We start from the raw sequence: 18,493 nt of genomic DNA on the forward strand, positions 1-18,493 counted from the left end.
TTATTTGACCACACAAGGTTTTTCCCACCTAATGGTTATGATCATCCTACTGAACCCACTCAGAGGAATGGGGATCTTATCCGTAAAACCATAAACAGCTTAGGAGACACACGACTTACATTCCATAAGACATGCCCATCTATTTAAGAGGTACACTTCTCTTTGTACTCAGTGAAAAGCATATTGTAAACGTAGTGAAAACAGAGCCATGTTCTATATTTATTTTTAATAACACACTTGGGGAAAATGACTAAGATCTATGTAGGAGACTAAAGAGGAACTCAACTAGAAAAAACAGTGCTGAAAAGACCAAAGAAGTGAGCTTGAAACACGGCTTCAGGTGGACTTTGTGTCTGATGGATGTGAAAGATTTATTCATTCAACAAATTGATTAAGTATGTAGGTACAAGGCCCAGGGATCCAACACTGAGCAAGAGAGAATGACAAGGTCTCTACACACCAGATGCTTGGAGCTTCTAATCTTACATTTCCATGGGCACTATCTTATCCCAATAATGAGAAGGAAGTGCAGGGGTCCATAGGAGGTGGCTGAGCTCAGAAGGCTTCCCCACCGCAGGCGATGTCAAGGCTTAAACCTAAGGGATGAAATGGGTGGGCCAGTTGCAGTGTAGACAGGAGTGTGGACAGGATAGGAGTGCAGTGCTGGACAGGATAGGAGTGTGGACAGTGTGTCCACATCCCTTCAACCTGAGGGATGGGAAGTGGGTGGGCCAGTTGCAGTGTGGACAGGAGTGTGGACAGGACAGGAGTACAGTGCTGGACAGAAAGGGCTCTGTTCTAGGCAGAAGGAACAATTCAGGCAAAGTCTGGTGGTGAAACAGAGCTCTTAACGTTCTTTACACACGCAACAGTCTTTTTCCTAAGATCAGAGCTGGGATTCATTTTAGCACATGTCAGGGCTTCCATACACTTTATTACTATTGTTATTATTACTATTAATATTATTATGTTAAGAAAGAAAACTTTGCATCAAGAGGAGATTAGATCTGACTATACAATTCTAAGGGTCTATGGTTTTATGATTGGGAGATTTTTATGATTTCCCTTAAAAATCTGTTTAGAGCTTACAGACTTCTCCTTCTGGAAAACAAAGCTCCCCATGAAGTCGTAAATCTACATATTAACAGATGGTACATTTCCGATTTCTTTTTTCTTCGCTGTGCACTGGGTCCCTCCAGGTTCCCAAGAAAACAGGCACAATGCCTCCCCCTCCCCTACTCTGACTTGGCTTCTTCACCAGATGCTTCCAGAAGCTCTAGACCTACAGGGCAAACGAACATCGGCGGGTGCTTATAATTGAGCCACTTACATTTCCTAACTAAGCCACAACCACTGATACAAAAGTGATTTCTCCAAGTGCTAAAACACAGCTTTTTTGGCAAAGACCAGTTAGTAGAGCCAACCCCAACAGCCCCAGTCTCTAGAGCAGACAGAAAAGGGTGTACAGCTGCGGGACCACGCCCGGGGAAAACACTTACCCCTCTGAAATTCCAGGCTTTAGGGGAGGGGAACATGGGGAAGTTGTTTTGCTGCTGCCGCCTAGGCCTAGAAGAGGAGAAAAGACAAGACAATATGCTCGTCACGCATGGGTTCGACACTCAGAGGAAATCACTGACTTCAAATGTAGTTTCATCAGAAAGAGAGAGGCCTGGAGAAATGGCCCAGGCTGATGAGGCAGCTGGCCTTTTCTACAGCCCCACAAGCCTTCGCAGCCAAATGCACCCCGAACTCCTTCCCAGTCCCCCAGCGCAAGAGCTCCAGAGTACCTTAAAAATAGTCAAGCGCCCCCTCCTTAAAAAAAATCAAATCGAATCTAAAATTCAACCTGGTTGCAATGAGGTTGCAAGGGCCAGATCAAGCTCCCGATCTTGATCTTTATTTCTCACACACAAGCAATTCCCAAATGGACATCATCAGCTGGTGTTTGTTTACAGCTTCAGGTGCGCCTGGAACTCTCCCTGGTGCAAGCCGCACCTGAGCTGGACATTTAGGAGGACGGTCCATAGGACACAGAGCCGCTGCCTTGCCAGCCAGGACCGGTTTCCTCACCGATTAACCTCACCCCATGAGTTGGTATCCTTACAGGTGACAGAGGCAGGCTCCGGTGGGGTCAGCCCCAGACATGGATAAACAGCACCGGGAAGGAGAGCAGCAGCAGCAGCGGGGCTGGGCAGCTCTAGGCACCCCAGCAACACACTTTACTTCTGCCCTGGAGAGTGAATCCAAGGCTGAACCTACCAGCAGACCTCCAGAGACTCCTTTTACAATGTTTTTATGGAGTAATAAATTACTCCTCCCAAAAATGTTGTGTCTGTCAATATGGAAATCAAATCTCGTGTTTGCTTAAAGTACCACCTCCCTGAAAAGCATTCCTGAGAATGGTCCATCTTGGACTTGCCCTGAGGCTTCAGTCACTGATGTGCAAAAAGGCACAGATGTTCCTCTGGTTCACTGACGTACGGAAAAAGGACCAGGTTGTTGGTTTTTCACAAGATAGCCACACCGTTCTTTCGACTTCCCTGCCATAATCAGCAGTGATGCCAGACAGAAGTGACCACTGCACAGGCTTGAGTCAGCCTCGAGCAAAAATCTTAGCTGGCTCTCCCATACAAAAGAGATGAATAAGCAAAATGCAAGGGGATTATCGTAAGGGCAGCAGCTAACAGGTCTCTAGACTTTATAGAGTTAATCTCATTGATTCTCACACCCTGAGCTAGGGTTCATCATTGCACCCATTTAGTAGATAAGAAAACGGAGACCTAAGGATATTAAGTGCAACTTTCAGCACACAGGTGAAATCAGAATTCTGATCTCAGCTGTCTGATCTCAGATCCCACGGTGTTTTACCAGCTGTGTGACCCTGGCCATGAGGCTTCATCTCTTGGGCTTTCACACTGCCTCTGTGCAAAACTGGGAGAAATGATACCCAGTACGTACATAGTCAACATGGGATGAGGGTTCTAAGTCCAGGTCTATCACTGCTAAGTTCTCAAAGACGTCAGCGCAGAGCCCCTTCCTCTCCTCCCAAATTCTGGCTCCAAGTACAGCCTTCCACCAGGGGCACAGGACTGACACAGAAAAGCTGGGAGAACTCAACAAAAGCTGCATCTTTATATCCAGCCCCACTTCTGCCTCACCCTCCTCCTCACCCACATGTACGACAGTAAAAACCCAGGCTACTAACACCTCAAGACACACAGAACACGTGGGTGGTTATTTAAATTTAATACACTTCTCTATTAAGTAACATGTTGGTCTAAGTTCTGCTAAAAAAGCATCTCCCCCTTGAGAGAAAAAAAAAAAAAAACAACTTAGGATTTAACAAACATCTCCCTAGATACTATTCTCTCCTCTCCCGGGTTATAATTGGGCTTGGCTTCCCTAATTATTTGATGAGCTTCATGGCTTCCAAAGCAACCACATACAGCAAGCAGAATATTGTGAGTAAATGGGCCCTTGTTTTATATGTTGTGGTCCCCAGAAAATTATGATCACAATAATTAACAGCAATTAAGTTACATGATGAGCCTGGGACCGTGCTAAACACTCTGCCTACAGAATTTAAGTCTCACAGTAGGATGGGTTGTTATGTTACAGAATATTGCTAGTACATGAGGTATAGGTAGTTACAATGGTGCCACATAATATTTTATATATGTATAAGTAGATACGTACAAATTTATAATACATAATACATTAGAATGGCAATATTTTTTTAAATGCTTTTATTTATTTATTTACTTATTTATTTATTTAAAGTAAGTGTTATGCCCAGTGTGGGGCTTGACCTCAAGATCAAGAGTCACAGGCTCTACCAACAGAGCCAGTCATGTGCCCCAGCATTTGACACTTTTAAATAAATACTACAACTTTGTATCCATAACATTGGCATATAATATTACGGTATAACGGGGGATATTATCATTATACCACCTTAGAGATGGGATAAACTAGGACTCGGAGAGGCTAAGCCACATGCCAAAAGTCACACAGCTGATAGGTGGCCAAGCTAGGATTCATAACCAGATGTGTCTGCCTCCAGATTCAGAAGATGTAGCCCTTCTCATACAGAAAGAAACCCCACCAAACAGGGCACGGTATGCTTTTGGAAGAATATGGCCTGGGGGTCCCTTGGGGGAGGGCACCAACTTAGCAGGGCCTTACACTAAGAAGCTTCATAGGCAAAGAAAAGGGATCAGAGCAAATCTGTTGATCCAGGGCCCTCTCAGGCAATTTGGACACACCCCTCATGGCTAAGGAAACTGCCAGGTAACCTACCAAGAGAAGGACTGTCCCTAATTGTAGGCTCCCCGCAACCCTTGTATTCCATCACCAGTCAGGCTTCCTGATCATTCACATTAGCTGGGACCCCTTTAACAGTCTAATCTGGCATCATAAGAGTCTCCTACTAATATCCTCCTTCTCCCCAGCCAAACACTAACACCCAGGTGGCTTTAAAGGACTGCTTCAGGAAGGGTAGCTGGGTGGTTGTCAGTTAAGTGTCTGACTGTTGATTTCAGCTCAGGTCATAATCTCAAGGTCCTGGGATTCTGGCCTGTGTCGGGCTCCCTGCTCAGGAGGAAGTCTGCATGTCTCCCTCTCTCATTCCCCCTGTCCCTCCCCCTCCCCAATCCTTCCTGGAGCACACATCCTGCCCACACATGCGTGGTTAAGAAGCACAGCCTATCCTGCAGGTGTCAGGAGGACAACGCTGACCAGTAACCACCCACTTCCACGGAGGAACCCAAGGGAAGCCAGGGGTGAGCATGCAGTGGGAGAGAAGCCACCGAGACAGGACGGAGAGCTTCTTGCCTGGAAAGAAGCTATAATCCACAGGAAAGGTTGGGAAGAAAAGTTATAAACATTCCCTCCTCCAGAGAGCTTATGGTAGACATGGAGAAATGCCCACGAGAGAATCAAAAACTCAGGATTCAAGATGCATTTAGGGAATGATCTCAAATTCAGGTGTGTGGGTGGCTGGACTCACACAGAACAAGCTCAGTAGCAACAGGCCTCGGGGTTAGCAACAGAACAGAGTATTTCCCACCACAGGAAAACAAATACAACTTTTTCCCACCACCCTGGGAAGAGACTTAGTGACCATTTCCAGAGCAGCTCCTAAGAGTATGGGTTTCAGAAGCATCTGCTGCCCATGCTTTATGTGGGGCTAAGAGCCTCGTGTCTGGGGCAGGACCAACTTGGGGCTCTAAGAGTGGCTCCCTCTCTTTCTTGCTGGGGGACTCCCACCAGGCTACCTACTCTCTACATCCTCTGAACCTCCATTTTCTCATCTGTAAAATGGGGATAATAACCTCTCTTCACAAAGTTGAATTTACTATAGAAAATGGCAGAGAATCTGGCACTTGCTAGATGCTCAAATTAGCTATTACAGTAGTCTCCTCTTCTGCATGAAAGGTTGTTTCAGGGGCACTTGGATGGCTCAGTAGGTGGAGCATGTGACTCTTGATCTATGGGTTGTGAGTTCCAGCTCCACCTTGGATGCAGAACTTGCTTTAAAAAAGGGAACATTTGGGAGGAAGCAAGATGGAAGAGTAGCAGACTAAAATAGCATTAGGCCCCAGGAGTTCTGCTAGATAGTTATCAAATCGTTCCAAACACCTAGAAACTCAACAGGAGATAGAACAGAAGAAGAGCAGCAATTCTAGGAACAGAAAATTGACCACTTTCTGGAAGGTGGGACATGCGGAGCAACAGGAAGATAGACCATGCAGTGAGGGGCTGGCTCCGGCAAGCAGTGGAGCAGTGGAGCACAAAATCAGAACTTTTAGAAGTCTGCTCCACTAAGGGACACCGCTCCAGAGGCTAAGTGGGGGTGGAGCTCTAGCAGTGACAGTGTGGTCTCAGGACCTATGGGGTCACAGAAAAACCAGGGGTGTCTGAGTGTAGCAGAACTCACAGGTATCAGAGCTAGGAAGCTGACCACGGAGATAGCCAAGGAATGAGCTCTCAGCTCAGGGTTACCTTAAACCGTGATCCAGGGCCAGGGACCCTACAGGCAGCAGATCCGGGGAGACCCCCTCCTTCCTCCTCCATGAGGAGAGGCATGGGAGCACACAGCAGGAATCTGCTGTGTTTGGAGACTCCAAACAGGGCCAAGATCCAGAGACAGAAACACTTGGTCACAGGCTGGGTGAGCTCAGAGGACGGCCAGAGACCAGGGAGATGGGAGGGGATTGACTGCTTTTCTCCAAGGGTGCACTGAAGAGTGGGGTCCCAAGCTCTTGGCTCCTCTGGCTGGAGAATGGGAGGTGCCATTTTCATTCCTGTTCTCCAGAGCTCTATGGAAAGCACTCAGGGACCAAATCTCCTGACAGCAAACCTGAGCAGATTACTTAGCTGGGCAAGGGTAGTGCAATTCCACCTCGGGCAAAGACATTTGAGAATCACTGCAACAAGCCCCTCCCCCAGAAGATCAGCAAGAATATGCACCCAAGACCAAGTTCACTATTCAGTAAGAACTGCAGAACTCCAGAGCTAAGGGAAAGCAACACATAGAATTCATGGCTTTTTTCCATGATCCCTCAGTCTTTCAAGTTATTTTTTAAAAATTTTTCTTATTCTATTTTTTTAACTTTTCCTCTTTCTTCTTTTAACATTTTTTAAAACTATTTTATCTTAATAATACCTTTTTTTTAAAAAATCTTTTTAAATTTTCATTGTTATAGTCATATTTTATCCCTTCATTGTATTTGACCTTATTTTTTGTATACATATAGGATTTTTTTCTTTAAAATTTTGGGATACAGTTTCTCCAATAGATCAAAATATACCCTAAATCTAGCACATGGCTTTGTTCTAGTCTCCAGCCTGATTACATTCTCTCCTCTCTTTTTTTCCCTTTTTCCAACCAACTTATCTTCTCAATTCCTTTTTTAGAATCTTTTTAAAAATTTCCATCTTTACAGTCATATTCCATCCCTTCATTGTGTTTATCCTTATTTTTGTATATATATGTTTTTCTTTCTTTAAAATTTTGGGAGGTAGTTCCTTCTAAGAGATCAGAGTACACCCAAAATCAAGTGGGTGGTCCTGTTCTATTCACCAGTCTAATATATATATTTTAATTTTTTTAAACTTTTTTATTTTTTTCCCCTCTTTCTTCTCCCCCAGTTTTGGGTCTCTTCTGATTTCGTTAGCGTATAGCGTATATTTTTCTGGGGTTGTTGCCACCCTTTTAGTATTTTATTCTCTCATTCATATATTCTTATCTGGATAAAATGACAAGGTGGAAAAACTCACAAAAAAAAAAAAGAACAAGAGGCAGTATCAACGCCTAGGGACCTAATCAATACAGACATGGTAATATGTCAGAACTAGACTTCACGATGATGATTATCAAGGTGCTAGCTGGGCTCAAAAAAGGCATGGAAGATATTAGAGAATCCCTTTCTGAAGAAATAAAATCCCTTTCTGGAGAAATAAAAGAACTAAAATCTAACCGAGTTTAAAACAAAAAAGCTATTAATGAGGTACAATTAAAAATGGAGGCTCTTATGCTAGGATGAATGAGGCAGAAGAGAGAACAAGTGATATAGAAGACCAAATGACAGAATAAAGAAGCTGAGCAAAAGAGAGACAAATAACTACTGGACTACGAGGGGAGAATTCGAGAGATAAGTGATGCCCTAAGATGAAACAATATTAGAATAACTGGAATCCCAGAAGAAGAAAGAGAGAGGGGCAGAAGGTATATTGGAGCAAATTATAGTAGGGAAGTTCCCTAATATGGCAAAGGGAACAAGCATCAAAACCCAGAAGGCACAGAGAAGCCCCCTTAAAATCAATAAAAATAGGGCCACACTCATCATCTAACAGTAAAACTTACAAGTCTTAGTGACAAAGAGAAAATCCTGAAAGCAGCTCAGGACAAGAACTCTGTAACATACAATGGTAGAAATATTAGATTGGCAGCAGACTTATCCACAGAGACCTGGCAAGCCAGAAAGAACTGGCATGGTATATTCAGAGTACTAAACGAGAAAAATATGCAGCTAAGAATACTATATCCAGCCAGGCTGTCATTGAAAATAGAAGGAGAGATAGAAGGCTTCCAGGACAAACAGAAATTAAAAGAATTTGCAAACACCAAACAAGCCCTACAGGAAATATTGAAAGGGGTCCTTTAAGCAAAGAGAGAGCCTAATAGTAGTAGACCAGAAAGGAACAGAGACAATGTACAGTAACAATCACCTTACAGGCCATACAGTGGCACTGAATTCGTATCTTTCAATAGTCACTCTGACTGTAAATGGGCTAAATGCCCCAAACAAAAGACACAGGGTATCAGAATTGATTAAAAAAAAAAAAAAAAAAAAAAAAAAACACACAAGACCCATCAATATGCTGTCTACAAGAAAATTATTTTAGACCCAAAGACATTTCCAGATTTAAAGTGAGGGGTGGAAAACAATTTACCATGCTAATGGACATCGAAAGAAAACTGGGGTGGCAATCCTTATATCAGATAAATTAGATTTTAAGCCAAAGACTATAATAAGAGATGAGGAAGGACACCATACTTAAAGGGTCTGCCCAACAAGAAGATCAAACAATTTTAAATATCTATGTCCCTAACATGGGAGCAGCCAATTATATAAGCCAATTAATAACAAAATCAAAGAAACACATTGACAATAATACAATAATAGTAGGGGACTTTAACACCCCCCTCTCACTGAAATGGACAGATCATCTAAGCAGAAGATCAACAAGGAAATAAAGGCTTTAAATGACATACTGGACCATATGGACATCACCGATATATTCAGAACATTACATTCCAAAGCAACAGAATACACATTCTTCTCTAGCGCACATGGAACATTCTCCAGAATAGATCACATCCTGGGTCACAAATCAGGTCTCAACTGGTACCAAAAGATTGGGATCATTCCCTGCATATTTTCAGACCACAATGCTCTGAAGCTAGAACTCAATCACAAGAGGAAAGTTGGAAAGAACCCAAATACATGGAGGCTAAAGAGCATCCTACTAAAGAATGAATGGGTCAACCAGGAAATTAAAGAAAAATTGAAAAAAAAATTCATGGAAACAAATGAAAATGAAAACACAACTGTTCAAATCTTTGGGACACAGCAAAGGCAGTCCTGAGAGGAAAGTGTATAGCAATACAAGCCTTTCTCAAGAAACAAGAAAGGTCTCAAGCACACAACCTAACCCTACACCTAAAGGAGCTGGAGAAAGAACAGCAAAGAAAACATAAACCCAGCAGAAGAGAAATAATAAAGATCAGAGCAGAAATCAGTGAAATAGAAACAACAACAACAACAAAAAAACAGTAGAACAAACCAACGAAACGAGGAGCTCATTTTTTCAAGAATTAACAAGATTGATAAACTCCTGGCCAGACTTATCAAAAAGAAAAGAGAAAGGACCCAAATTAATAAAATCATGAATGGGGGCGCCTGGGTGGTTCAGTGGGTTAAGCCTCTGCCTTCGGCTCAGGTCATGATCTCAGGGTCCTGGGTTCAAGCCCTGCATCAGGCTCTTTGCTCAGCAGGTAGCCTTCTTCCCCCCCCTCTCTCTGCCTGCTTTTCTGCCTACATGTGATCTCTCTCTTTCTTTGTAAAAAATAAATAAATAAATAAATAAAATCTTTAAAATAAAATAAAATCATGAATGAAAGAGGAGAGATTGCAACCAACACCAGAGAAATACAAACAATTATAGGAACATATTATGAGCAACTATACACCAGCAAATTTGACAATATGGAAGAAATGGATGCATTCTTTGAGACATATAAACTACCAAAGCTGAACCAGGAAGAAATAGAAAACCTGAACAGACCATAACCAGTAAGGAGATTGAAGCAATCTCAAAGATCTCCCAACAAACAAGAGGCCAGGGCCAGATGGATTCCCAGGGGAATTCTACCAAACATTTAAAGAAGAATTAATACCTATTCTCCTGAAACTGTTCTAATAAACAGAGATGGAAGGAGAACTTCCAAACTCATTTTATGAGGCCAACATTACCTTGATCCCAAAACCAGACAAAGACCCCATCAAAAGAGAGAATTACAGACCAATATCCTTGATGAACATGTATGCGAAAATTCTCACCAAAATACTAACCAACAGGATCCAACAGTACATTAAAAGGATTATTCACCAGGACCAAGTGGGATTTATTCCTGGGCTGCAAGGTTGGATCAACATCTGCAAATCAATCAATGTGATACAATACATTAATAAAAGAAAGACCAAGAACCATATGGTACTCTCAATAGATGCTGAAAAAGCATCCTTTCATGATCGAAACTCTTCAAAGTGTAGGGATAGAGGGTACATACCTCAATATCATTAAAGCCATCTATGAAAAACCCATAGCAAATATCATTCTCAATGGGGAAAAACTGAGAGCTTTTCCACCAATGTCAGGAACATGGCAGGGATGTCCACCACTAGCACCACTGCTATTCAACATAGTACTAGACATCCTAGCCTTGGCAATCAGACAAAAAAAGAAATAAAAGTCATCCGAATCATCAAAGAAGAAGTCAAACTCTTGGGGCACCTGGGTGGCTCAGTGGGTTAAAGCCTCTGCCTTTGGCTCAGGTCATGATCCCAGGGTCCTGGGATCGAGTCCCGCATCAGGCTCCTTGCTCGGCAGGGAGCCTGCTTCTCTCTCAGCCTCTGCCTGCTTGTGCGCATTCTCTTTCTCTCTTTGACAAATAATTAATTAATTAATTAAATCTTTTAAAAAATTTTAGAAAAGACCTCAAGCAGCCAAAGGAATGTTGAAAAAAAAAAAGCCAAAGTTGGTGGCATCATAATTCCAGACTTCAAGCTCTAATCATCAAGACAGTATGGTACTGGCACAAAAACAGACACATAGATCAATGGAAGAGAATAGAGAGCCCAGAAATAGAACCTCAACTCTACGGTCTAGTAATCTTCAACAAAGCAGGAAAGAATGTGCAATGGAAAAAAGCAATCTCTTCAACAAATCATGTTGGGAAAATTGGACAGCCACATGCAGAATGAAACTGGACCACTTCCTTATACCACACACAAAAATAGACTCAAAATGGATGAAAGACCTTAATGTGAGACAGGAATCCATCAAAATCCTTGAGGAGAACACAGGCAGCAACCTCTTCGACCTCAGCCGCAGCAACTTCTTCCTAGAAACATCGCCAAAGGCAAGGCAAGCAAGGGCAAAAATGAAGTATTGGGACTTTATCAAGATCAAAAGCTTTTGCACTGCAAAGAAAACAGCCAACAAAACCAAAAGACAACTGACAGAATGGGAGAAGATATTCACAAATGACATATCAGATAAAGGGCTAGTGTCCAAAATCTATAAAGAACTTATCAGACTCAACACCCAAAGAACAAATATTCCAATCAAGAAATGGGCAGAAGACATGAACAGACATTCCTGCAAGGAAGACATCCAGATGCCCAACAGACACATGAAAAAGTGCTCCACATCACTCAGCATCAGAGAAATACAAATCAAAACCACAACGAGATACACACCTCACACCTCAGAATGGCTAAAATTAACAAGTCAGGAAATGACCAGTGTTGGCGAGGATACGGAGAAAGCAGAACCCTCCTACACTGTTGGTGGGAATGCAAGCTGGTGCAGCCACTCTGGAAAAGAGCATGGAGTTTCCTCAAAAAGTTGAAAATAGAGCTACCCTAAAACCCAGCAATCATACTACTAGGTATTTACCTTAAAGATACAAATGTAGTGCTCTGAAGGGGCACATGCACCCAAATGTTTATAGCAGCAATGTCCACAATAGCCAAACTACGGAAAGAAACTAGATGTCTATCAACAGATGAAAGGAGAAAGATGTGGTATATATATACAATGGAATACTATGCAGCCATCAAAGGAAATGAAATCTTGCCATTTGCAATGATGTGGATGGAACTAGAGGGTATTATGCTTAGCGAAATAAGTCAATCAGAGAAAGGCAATTATATGATCTCTCTGAAAAGAGGAATTTGAGAAGCAGGGCAGGGAGGCTGAGGGGTCGGGAAGGAAATAATGAAACAAGATGGAATCGGGAGGGAGACAAACCATAAGAGACTCTTAATCTCAGGAAATAAACTGAGGGTTGCTGAGGGGTAGGGGGGGTAGGGATAGGGTGGTTGGGTTATGGACATTGGGGAGGGTATGTGCTATGGTGAGTGCTGTGAATTGTGTAAGACTGATGATTCACAGACCTGTACCCTTGGGGCAAATAATACATTATATGTTAATAAAAATAATTTTTTAAAAATAAAAATAAAAATATAAAAATTTTTAAAAATCGTGGCGCCCGGGTGGCTCAGTGGGTTAAAGCCTCTGCCTTCGGCTCAGGTCATGATCCCAGGGTCCTGGGATCGAGCCCCACATGGGGCTCTCTGCTCCACGGGGAGCCTGCTCCCTCCTCTCTCTCTGCCTGCCTCTCTTCCTACTTGTGATCTCTGCCTGTCAAATAAATAAATAATATCTTTAAAAAATTTTTTAAAATAAATTTTAAAAAGGGTATGTTTGAAGATGCCTGGTGGATGCCTGAATCATCAGATATGACTGAACCCCATACATGCTATGTTTTCTCCTACACATATGTACCTATTATGAATGGGGCATAGTAAGGGGATGACAACAATGACTCCTAATAAGACAGAATTATAAGAGGGGCACCCAAGTGGCTCAGTTGGTTGAATGAACGACTTTGGATTTCAGTCCAGGTCATGATCTCAAGGTCATGGATTGAGCCACAGGCAGCCACACCCAGCATGGAGCCTGCTTAAGATTCTCTCTCCCTCCCACTGCCCCCCACCCCACTCTCTCTAGAGAAAAAAAGAATTATAACTATATGTAGTAATAAAAGTTACATGAATGTGGCCTTTCTCAAATATCTTATTGTACTGTATCACCCTTCTTGCGATGATGTGAGATGATAAAATGCCTAGGTGATAAGAGGCAGTGAGGTGAATGACGTGGGCATTGTGACGTAGCGTTAGGTTACTACTGACCTTCTGACAACTCATCATGAGAAGGAGTATCTTGAAGACTCCTTCTTTAACCCAGCAAGAAGGAATGTTACTTATCAATATCATTGGTATGGCTCATGTTGGGTAGCCAGTGAAATCCACACTAATTCTTATACAATGGATAAAACAGAAGTAAAATAAAACAAAGGCTTCAAATTGCCCTATTTGTGTTAGACAACAATGTGACCACAAATATGAACACAAAGTAACCATGAAAAGTGATCCCCTCCATTCCCTGTCCCATTTCCTGCCCCCCACCCTGTTTCACTTCCAAAGAGTACCATCTTTGCCAGCATTTTGTTTGTTTTAAATACTGTAATGTCTTAATTCTCAATTCAGGCCATCTTGCTAACAAAACTTACCTTTTATTTCTTTTGTTTTACTTCTCCCTATCCATGAAGACAATTACTAAGAAAGCCAAAAGGCTACATATTATAAGAAAAATTAACACAGAATATGGTACCACCTGTGCCAGGTATTTTAATCTGTTTGGACCACTTAAGGCCATGACAGTCTCTTTTAGGTAAATGTCTTCTTAGTTCTGTATGTAGTACCAAATTGAGGATGGACTGACAGGTGTTTAGCCCAGTGAAGACACAATACTTTGTGGAGAAGTTCACAGTGAAGAGGTAGTTTGCTGAAGAGAAAGCTCCTCCCTCTGGCTCGTCACTTACACAAAAGCACCAAGGCACCACCCAGAAACACGTTTCCATAGTCCACAGGGCCACACTCAGCTTCATTCCCTCCTGCTATGGCTGCCACCCCCACTCCTTATGTCCTGATACACTGTGGGGGAAAAGGATCCCAGAACCTCAGAAATAGCCAACTGGTACAAGCACTCAGCACTGGTTGGGTCCTCAGTAATAATCCTGTAGAGAGGGCACCCTGAAAGAGAGCCTGCATCCTTTGGAGAGGGGGGCTGTACCCCATCATAGGGGCTCATACACCAGTTTGTCTCCAATATTATAGAACACTTGCAGACACAGTACCAGTCATTAGAGATCCAGTTACATTACATTAATGAAAACACCTCCAGTGTCTGCTTTCATGAAGCTTACACAAGGACAATGTGTGTGTGACAGAGATAGAGAGAGAGAGGACATCTTAAGTCTTAAAAATAAATAAATAAATAAAGTGGTAGGAGGGAGTGCCAAAGGGGCTCAGTCATTTGAGGAGTCAGAAGGATGTCCCAGAGGAAATGAGGCCCTCCTGTGACCTGACAGAGATGAGGGCCTCAAGTAGGTGATAAGACAGGGAGCAACAGGCCAGGCCACAGGAAAAGCAAGCTAAAAAGGCAGGAGGTAAAAGGCTGATCTTTGCAAAGATTACCAAAATAGACAAAACTGGCCAAACTGATGGCTAAAAGTTAAGAGTCAAGAGTTAAGATGCAAAAGAGAGATGGCATGTTGGAAAAACTGGAAGATAAACCTAACATCTTAAACATCTTAATGACTTGGGGCGCCTGGGTGGCTCAGTGGGTTAAGCCGCCTTCAGCTCAGGTCATGATCTCAGGGTCCTGGGATCGAGCCCCGCATTAGGCTCTCTGCTCAGCAGGGAGTCTGCTTCCCTTCCTCTCTCTCTGTCTGCCTCTCTGCCTGCTTGTGATTTCTGTCTGTCAAATAAATAAATAAAATCTTTAAACATCTTAATGACTTAAACATCTATCACTAAAGGACATCTTAAATTGAGCTATATTCATTCTTTGCAGTGGAAGACCACGTAGGACCATATATTCATGAAAAATCTCACAAAAAAAAAAGGAGAAAGGAAATCCAAGTTGCAGGAGATATGCATGATATATGACATAATACTATTTAGAATCTCACAAGGTAACACTCTGTTGCTGACAGCCGCATGTATATGTAGTAAGACCACGTAGTAAGACCACAGATGAAAAGGTTCTATCAATTGCAGTAAAGTGATTCCTTCTGAGAGGGAAAAGGAACTGGAGTGGGACCCACATGAGGCTTCATCTCTACCTGAAATGTTCTACTTATTCACATAAAAACTCCGAAGCCCACAGGACAAAATGATGTTTGTTAAATCTAAGTGTCAGGTACAGAGATGAATGTTGTAATAGCCTGTATTTTGTTATATGGGTGAAATCGTTTGTCATTAGTAATAATAAACAAATGAATAAATGATGGCACAGCCACAGAATAAAATACTAAGGCGTCCATTAAAGATAATGCCCTCAGCAGCAAGGACCATAAAATACACTGTATGAAAAAAGAAGCAAGACAACACATAAACTGATTTATGTTTACACAAACAAGCTCATGTGCGTGCACACTCACATACACACACATGCACGTACAGAATCAGCTGTGTACGCCGAGTAAGGGCCCTGGAAGGGCACGTGACCAGCTGTTGACAGTGACTGATTATATGTGTAGCCGCGGTGGGGGGTGGTAAGTAGAGATGTGGACAGCATCTTTTACATTATGTATTTTTAAATCCTTACTATGGCAAAGTATTGTGCACTGAAAATCATGATGTTTACTGAAAGGCCCTGACAGATTGGATGGGGGGAAGCAGAGAGGCATGAGATGAGGCTGAAGACGCAACCTGAGCTTAAAGGCTTGGGCTGAGGGGCTGGCCATGGGCTGAGGGAGGTCCACGGAAGCTAGAGAGTGGGGCATGACATGAGCTCTGTCTTTAGAAAGATCCCTCTGACTAGAGGGGAGAGAAGATTGCTGCAGGGTCCTGAATGAAGGCAGAGGTCGGCAGGGAGGCTACTGCCAACCTCCAGATCCACAGAAGCCTCTCTTACGGGGCAATTTCTGAAGGGACAAAAGTCAGAAGAGTCCGTGCAGACTTCTTTTTCCCACTTTTCATCCCTCCATCACTTGTTTTCTAGAACAATACTTGTCCAGTGGAAATAGCATGTGAGCTGCGTATGTAATTTTAAACTTTCTATTAGTCACATTAAAATGTTAAACAGAGGGGCGCCTGGGTGGTTCAGTGGGTTAAGCCTCTGCCTTCGGTTCAGGTCATGATCTCAGGGTCCTGGGATCGAGCCCCTCATCAGGCTCCCTGCTCAGCGGGGAGCCTACTTTCCCCTCTCTCTGCCTGCCTCTCCTCCTACTTTTGATCTCTGTCAAATAAATAAATAAAATCTTTTTTAAAAAATGGTAAACAGAAACAGGTAAGTTTAGTTTTAATAATAAAGTTTATTTAGTGTAATATATCCAGATATTATTATCAGTTCAACATGTAATAGAAAAATATTTAGAGATATTTTACATTTTTTCACATCTTCAAAATCCAATGAGTATCTTACTGGTGTGCCAGGAAGGCTCAGTCAGTTAAGCATCCGACTCTCAATTTCAGCTCAGGTCATGATCTTGAGGTCATGACACTGAGCCCCGCAGCTGGCTCTGCACTGTGTGCGGAGCCTGCTGAAGATTCTCTCTCTCTCTCTCTCTCTCTCTTTGCCCCTCTGCTCTTCCCCCCTCCTGCTCCCTGCCCCGTGTCTTTCTCTTAAATAAATAAATATCTTTTTTTTTTAAATCCAACGAGTATTTTACTCTTACATCAATCTTAATTGGCACTAGCCATGTTTCAAGGGCAGTAGCAATATGTGCCATGTGTCTATCATACTGGACAGCACAATTACAGAAAAACAACATGGGAACACCTGGGTGGCTCAGTGGGTTAAGCATCTGCCTTTGGCTTGGATCATGATCTCCAGGTCCTCAGATCAAGCCCTGCATCAGACTTCCTGCTCAGCAGGGAGTCTGCTTCTCTCCCTCTCTCTCCCCCTCTGTCCCTCCCCATCACTCATTCTCTCTCTCTCAAATAAATAAAATCTTTAAAACATAAACACATGCAGTTTCAAAGAGCCTCAGACTTTGAAAATTCACAGCTCTATGTCTCAGCAGTTAGTGACCAACCAAAATTTATGAATTGAGACCCTCTTGGAAAGTAAGACACTCTCCAAAATGATTTCCATATCCATCTGAATTCAGAAAAATGCTGAAGAAAAAAATATTTCTTGAAGGTTTTAGAGATGTAGTCTCTGGGAAAAATACAGGAAATTATTTCCAGGTCACATCTTTACTTCTATAGAGCAACAAATGACATTTTTCCCAAATAGAGATTATCCCAAATAATGGGATATCTACGATCTCGTCCTGAATAACACAGCACTACTCCAATCAAACTCATTCCAGAATGAACTAAAAAGGTGAGATTGAAATGATATTTTCAACCCATGAGTGATTATATTTGTGGTACACCTTTTGTGAAGTGTTTGTTCAGGTCATTTACTCATTTAGATAAAGGGATGTTCTGTTTTGGTCACTGATTATGTAAGAGCTCCTTATGGACTCAGGAGCATGCCAGGCAGCATTCCCTATGGTGAAAGAAGAGGTTCCCTTTCTTTACATCCTCACCAACAGCTGTTGTGCTGTTGATTTTAGCCATTCTGACAGGTGTGAGGTGATATCTCATTGTACTTTTGATTTGCATTTCCCTGATGATCAGTGATGTTGAGCATCTTTTCATGTCTCTTTACCCAAAGATACAAAAATACTAGTTCAAAGGGATACATACACCCTGATGTATACAGCGGCATTATCGACAATAGCCAAAGTATGGAAACAGCCCAAGGGTCCATCAACTGATGAATGGATAAAGAAGATGTGGTAGAGACATATATATATAATGGAATATTACTCAGCCATAAAAAAGACTGAAACTTTGCCATTTCCAGCAACGTGGGTGGAGCTAGAGAGTATCATGCTAAGTGAAATAAGTCAGTCGGAGAAAGACAAACACCATATACTTTCACTCATATGTAGAACTTAAGAAACAAAACAAATGAGGAAAGGGGGTGGAGGAAGAGAGGCAAAGGAAGAAACAGACTCTTAACAATAGAGAACAAACTGCTGGTTACCAGAGGGATGGGTGAAGCAGGTGAGGGTGAAGAAGGGCACTTGTCCCGATGAGCCCTGGGTGATGTATGGAAGTAATGAACCACCGTCCTGCTCACCTGAAACTAGTATGACACTGCATGTTAACTAACTGGCATTTAAAGAAAAACTTTTTTTTTTAAGGATTTTATTTGTTCATTTGACAGACAGAGATCACAAGCAGGCAGAGAGGCAGGCAGAGAGAGAGAGGAGGAAGCAGGCTCCCCACTGAGCAGAGAGCCCGATGCGGGGCTTGATCCTAAGACCCTGGGATCATGACCTGAGCTGAAGGCAGAGCCTTTAACCCACTGAGCCACCCAGGCACCCTAAAGAAAAACTTTTTTAAAAAGGGGGAAACACCCTATGTTTCACTGCTCTGAAAATTAAAAAAATTTTAAAATAGTGAGGATAAAATAAAGGTAATTTTCAGGCAAAATAAAAGATACATATCTAACGGAAAAAATCCTCATGAAATAATAATGCAAAACAAAATACCATTAACTACATCAGAAG

At 42.4% G+C, this 18,493-nt stretch overlaps 1 protein-coding gene across 4 annotated transcripts in view; it reads right to left on the reverse strand.

Moving 5' to 3' along the window:
- Nucleotides 1–18,493, reverse strand: part of ARHGEF3 (Rho guanine nucleotide exchange factor 3) — a 318,215-nt gene that overhangs the window by 204,911 nt on the left and 94,811 nt on the right. For all 4 annotated transcript variants that reach the window (XM_032868351.1, XM_032868353.1, XM_032868352.1 and 1 more), the window contains one exon: nt 1,500–1,566. In XM_032868351.1, the coding sequence (XP_032724242.1) occupies nt 1,500–1,566 (67 nt within the window). The remainder of the gene's footprint in view (nt 1–1,499; nt 1,567–18,493) is intronic.

The sequence above is a fragment of the Lontra canadensis genome, unplaced genomic scaffold, assembly GCF_010015895.1.
Source record: "Lontra canadensis isolate GAN:19392208 unplaced genomic scaffold, GSC_riverotter_1.0 scaffold35, whole genome shotgun sequence".
NCBI lineage: Eukaryota > Metazoa > Chordata > Mammalia > Carnivora > Mustelidae > Lontra > Lontra canadensis.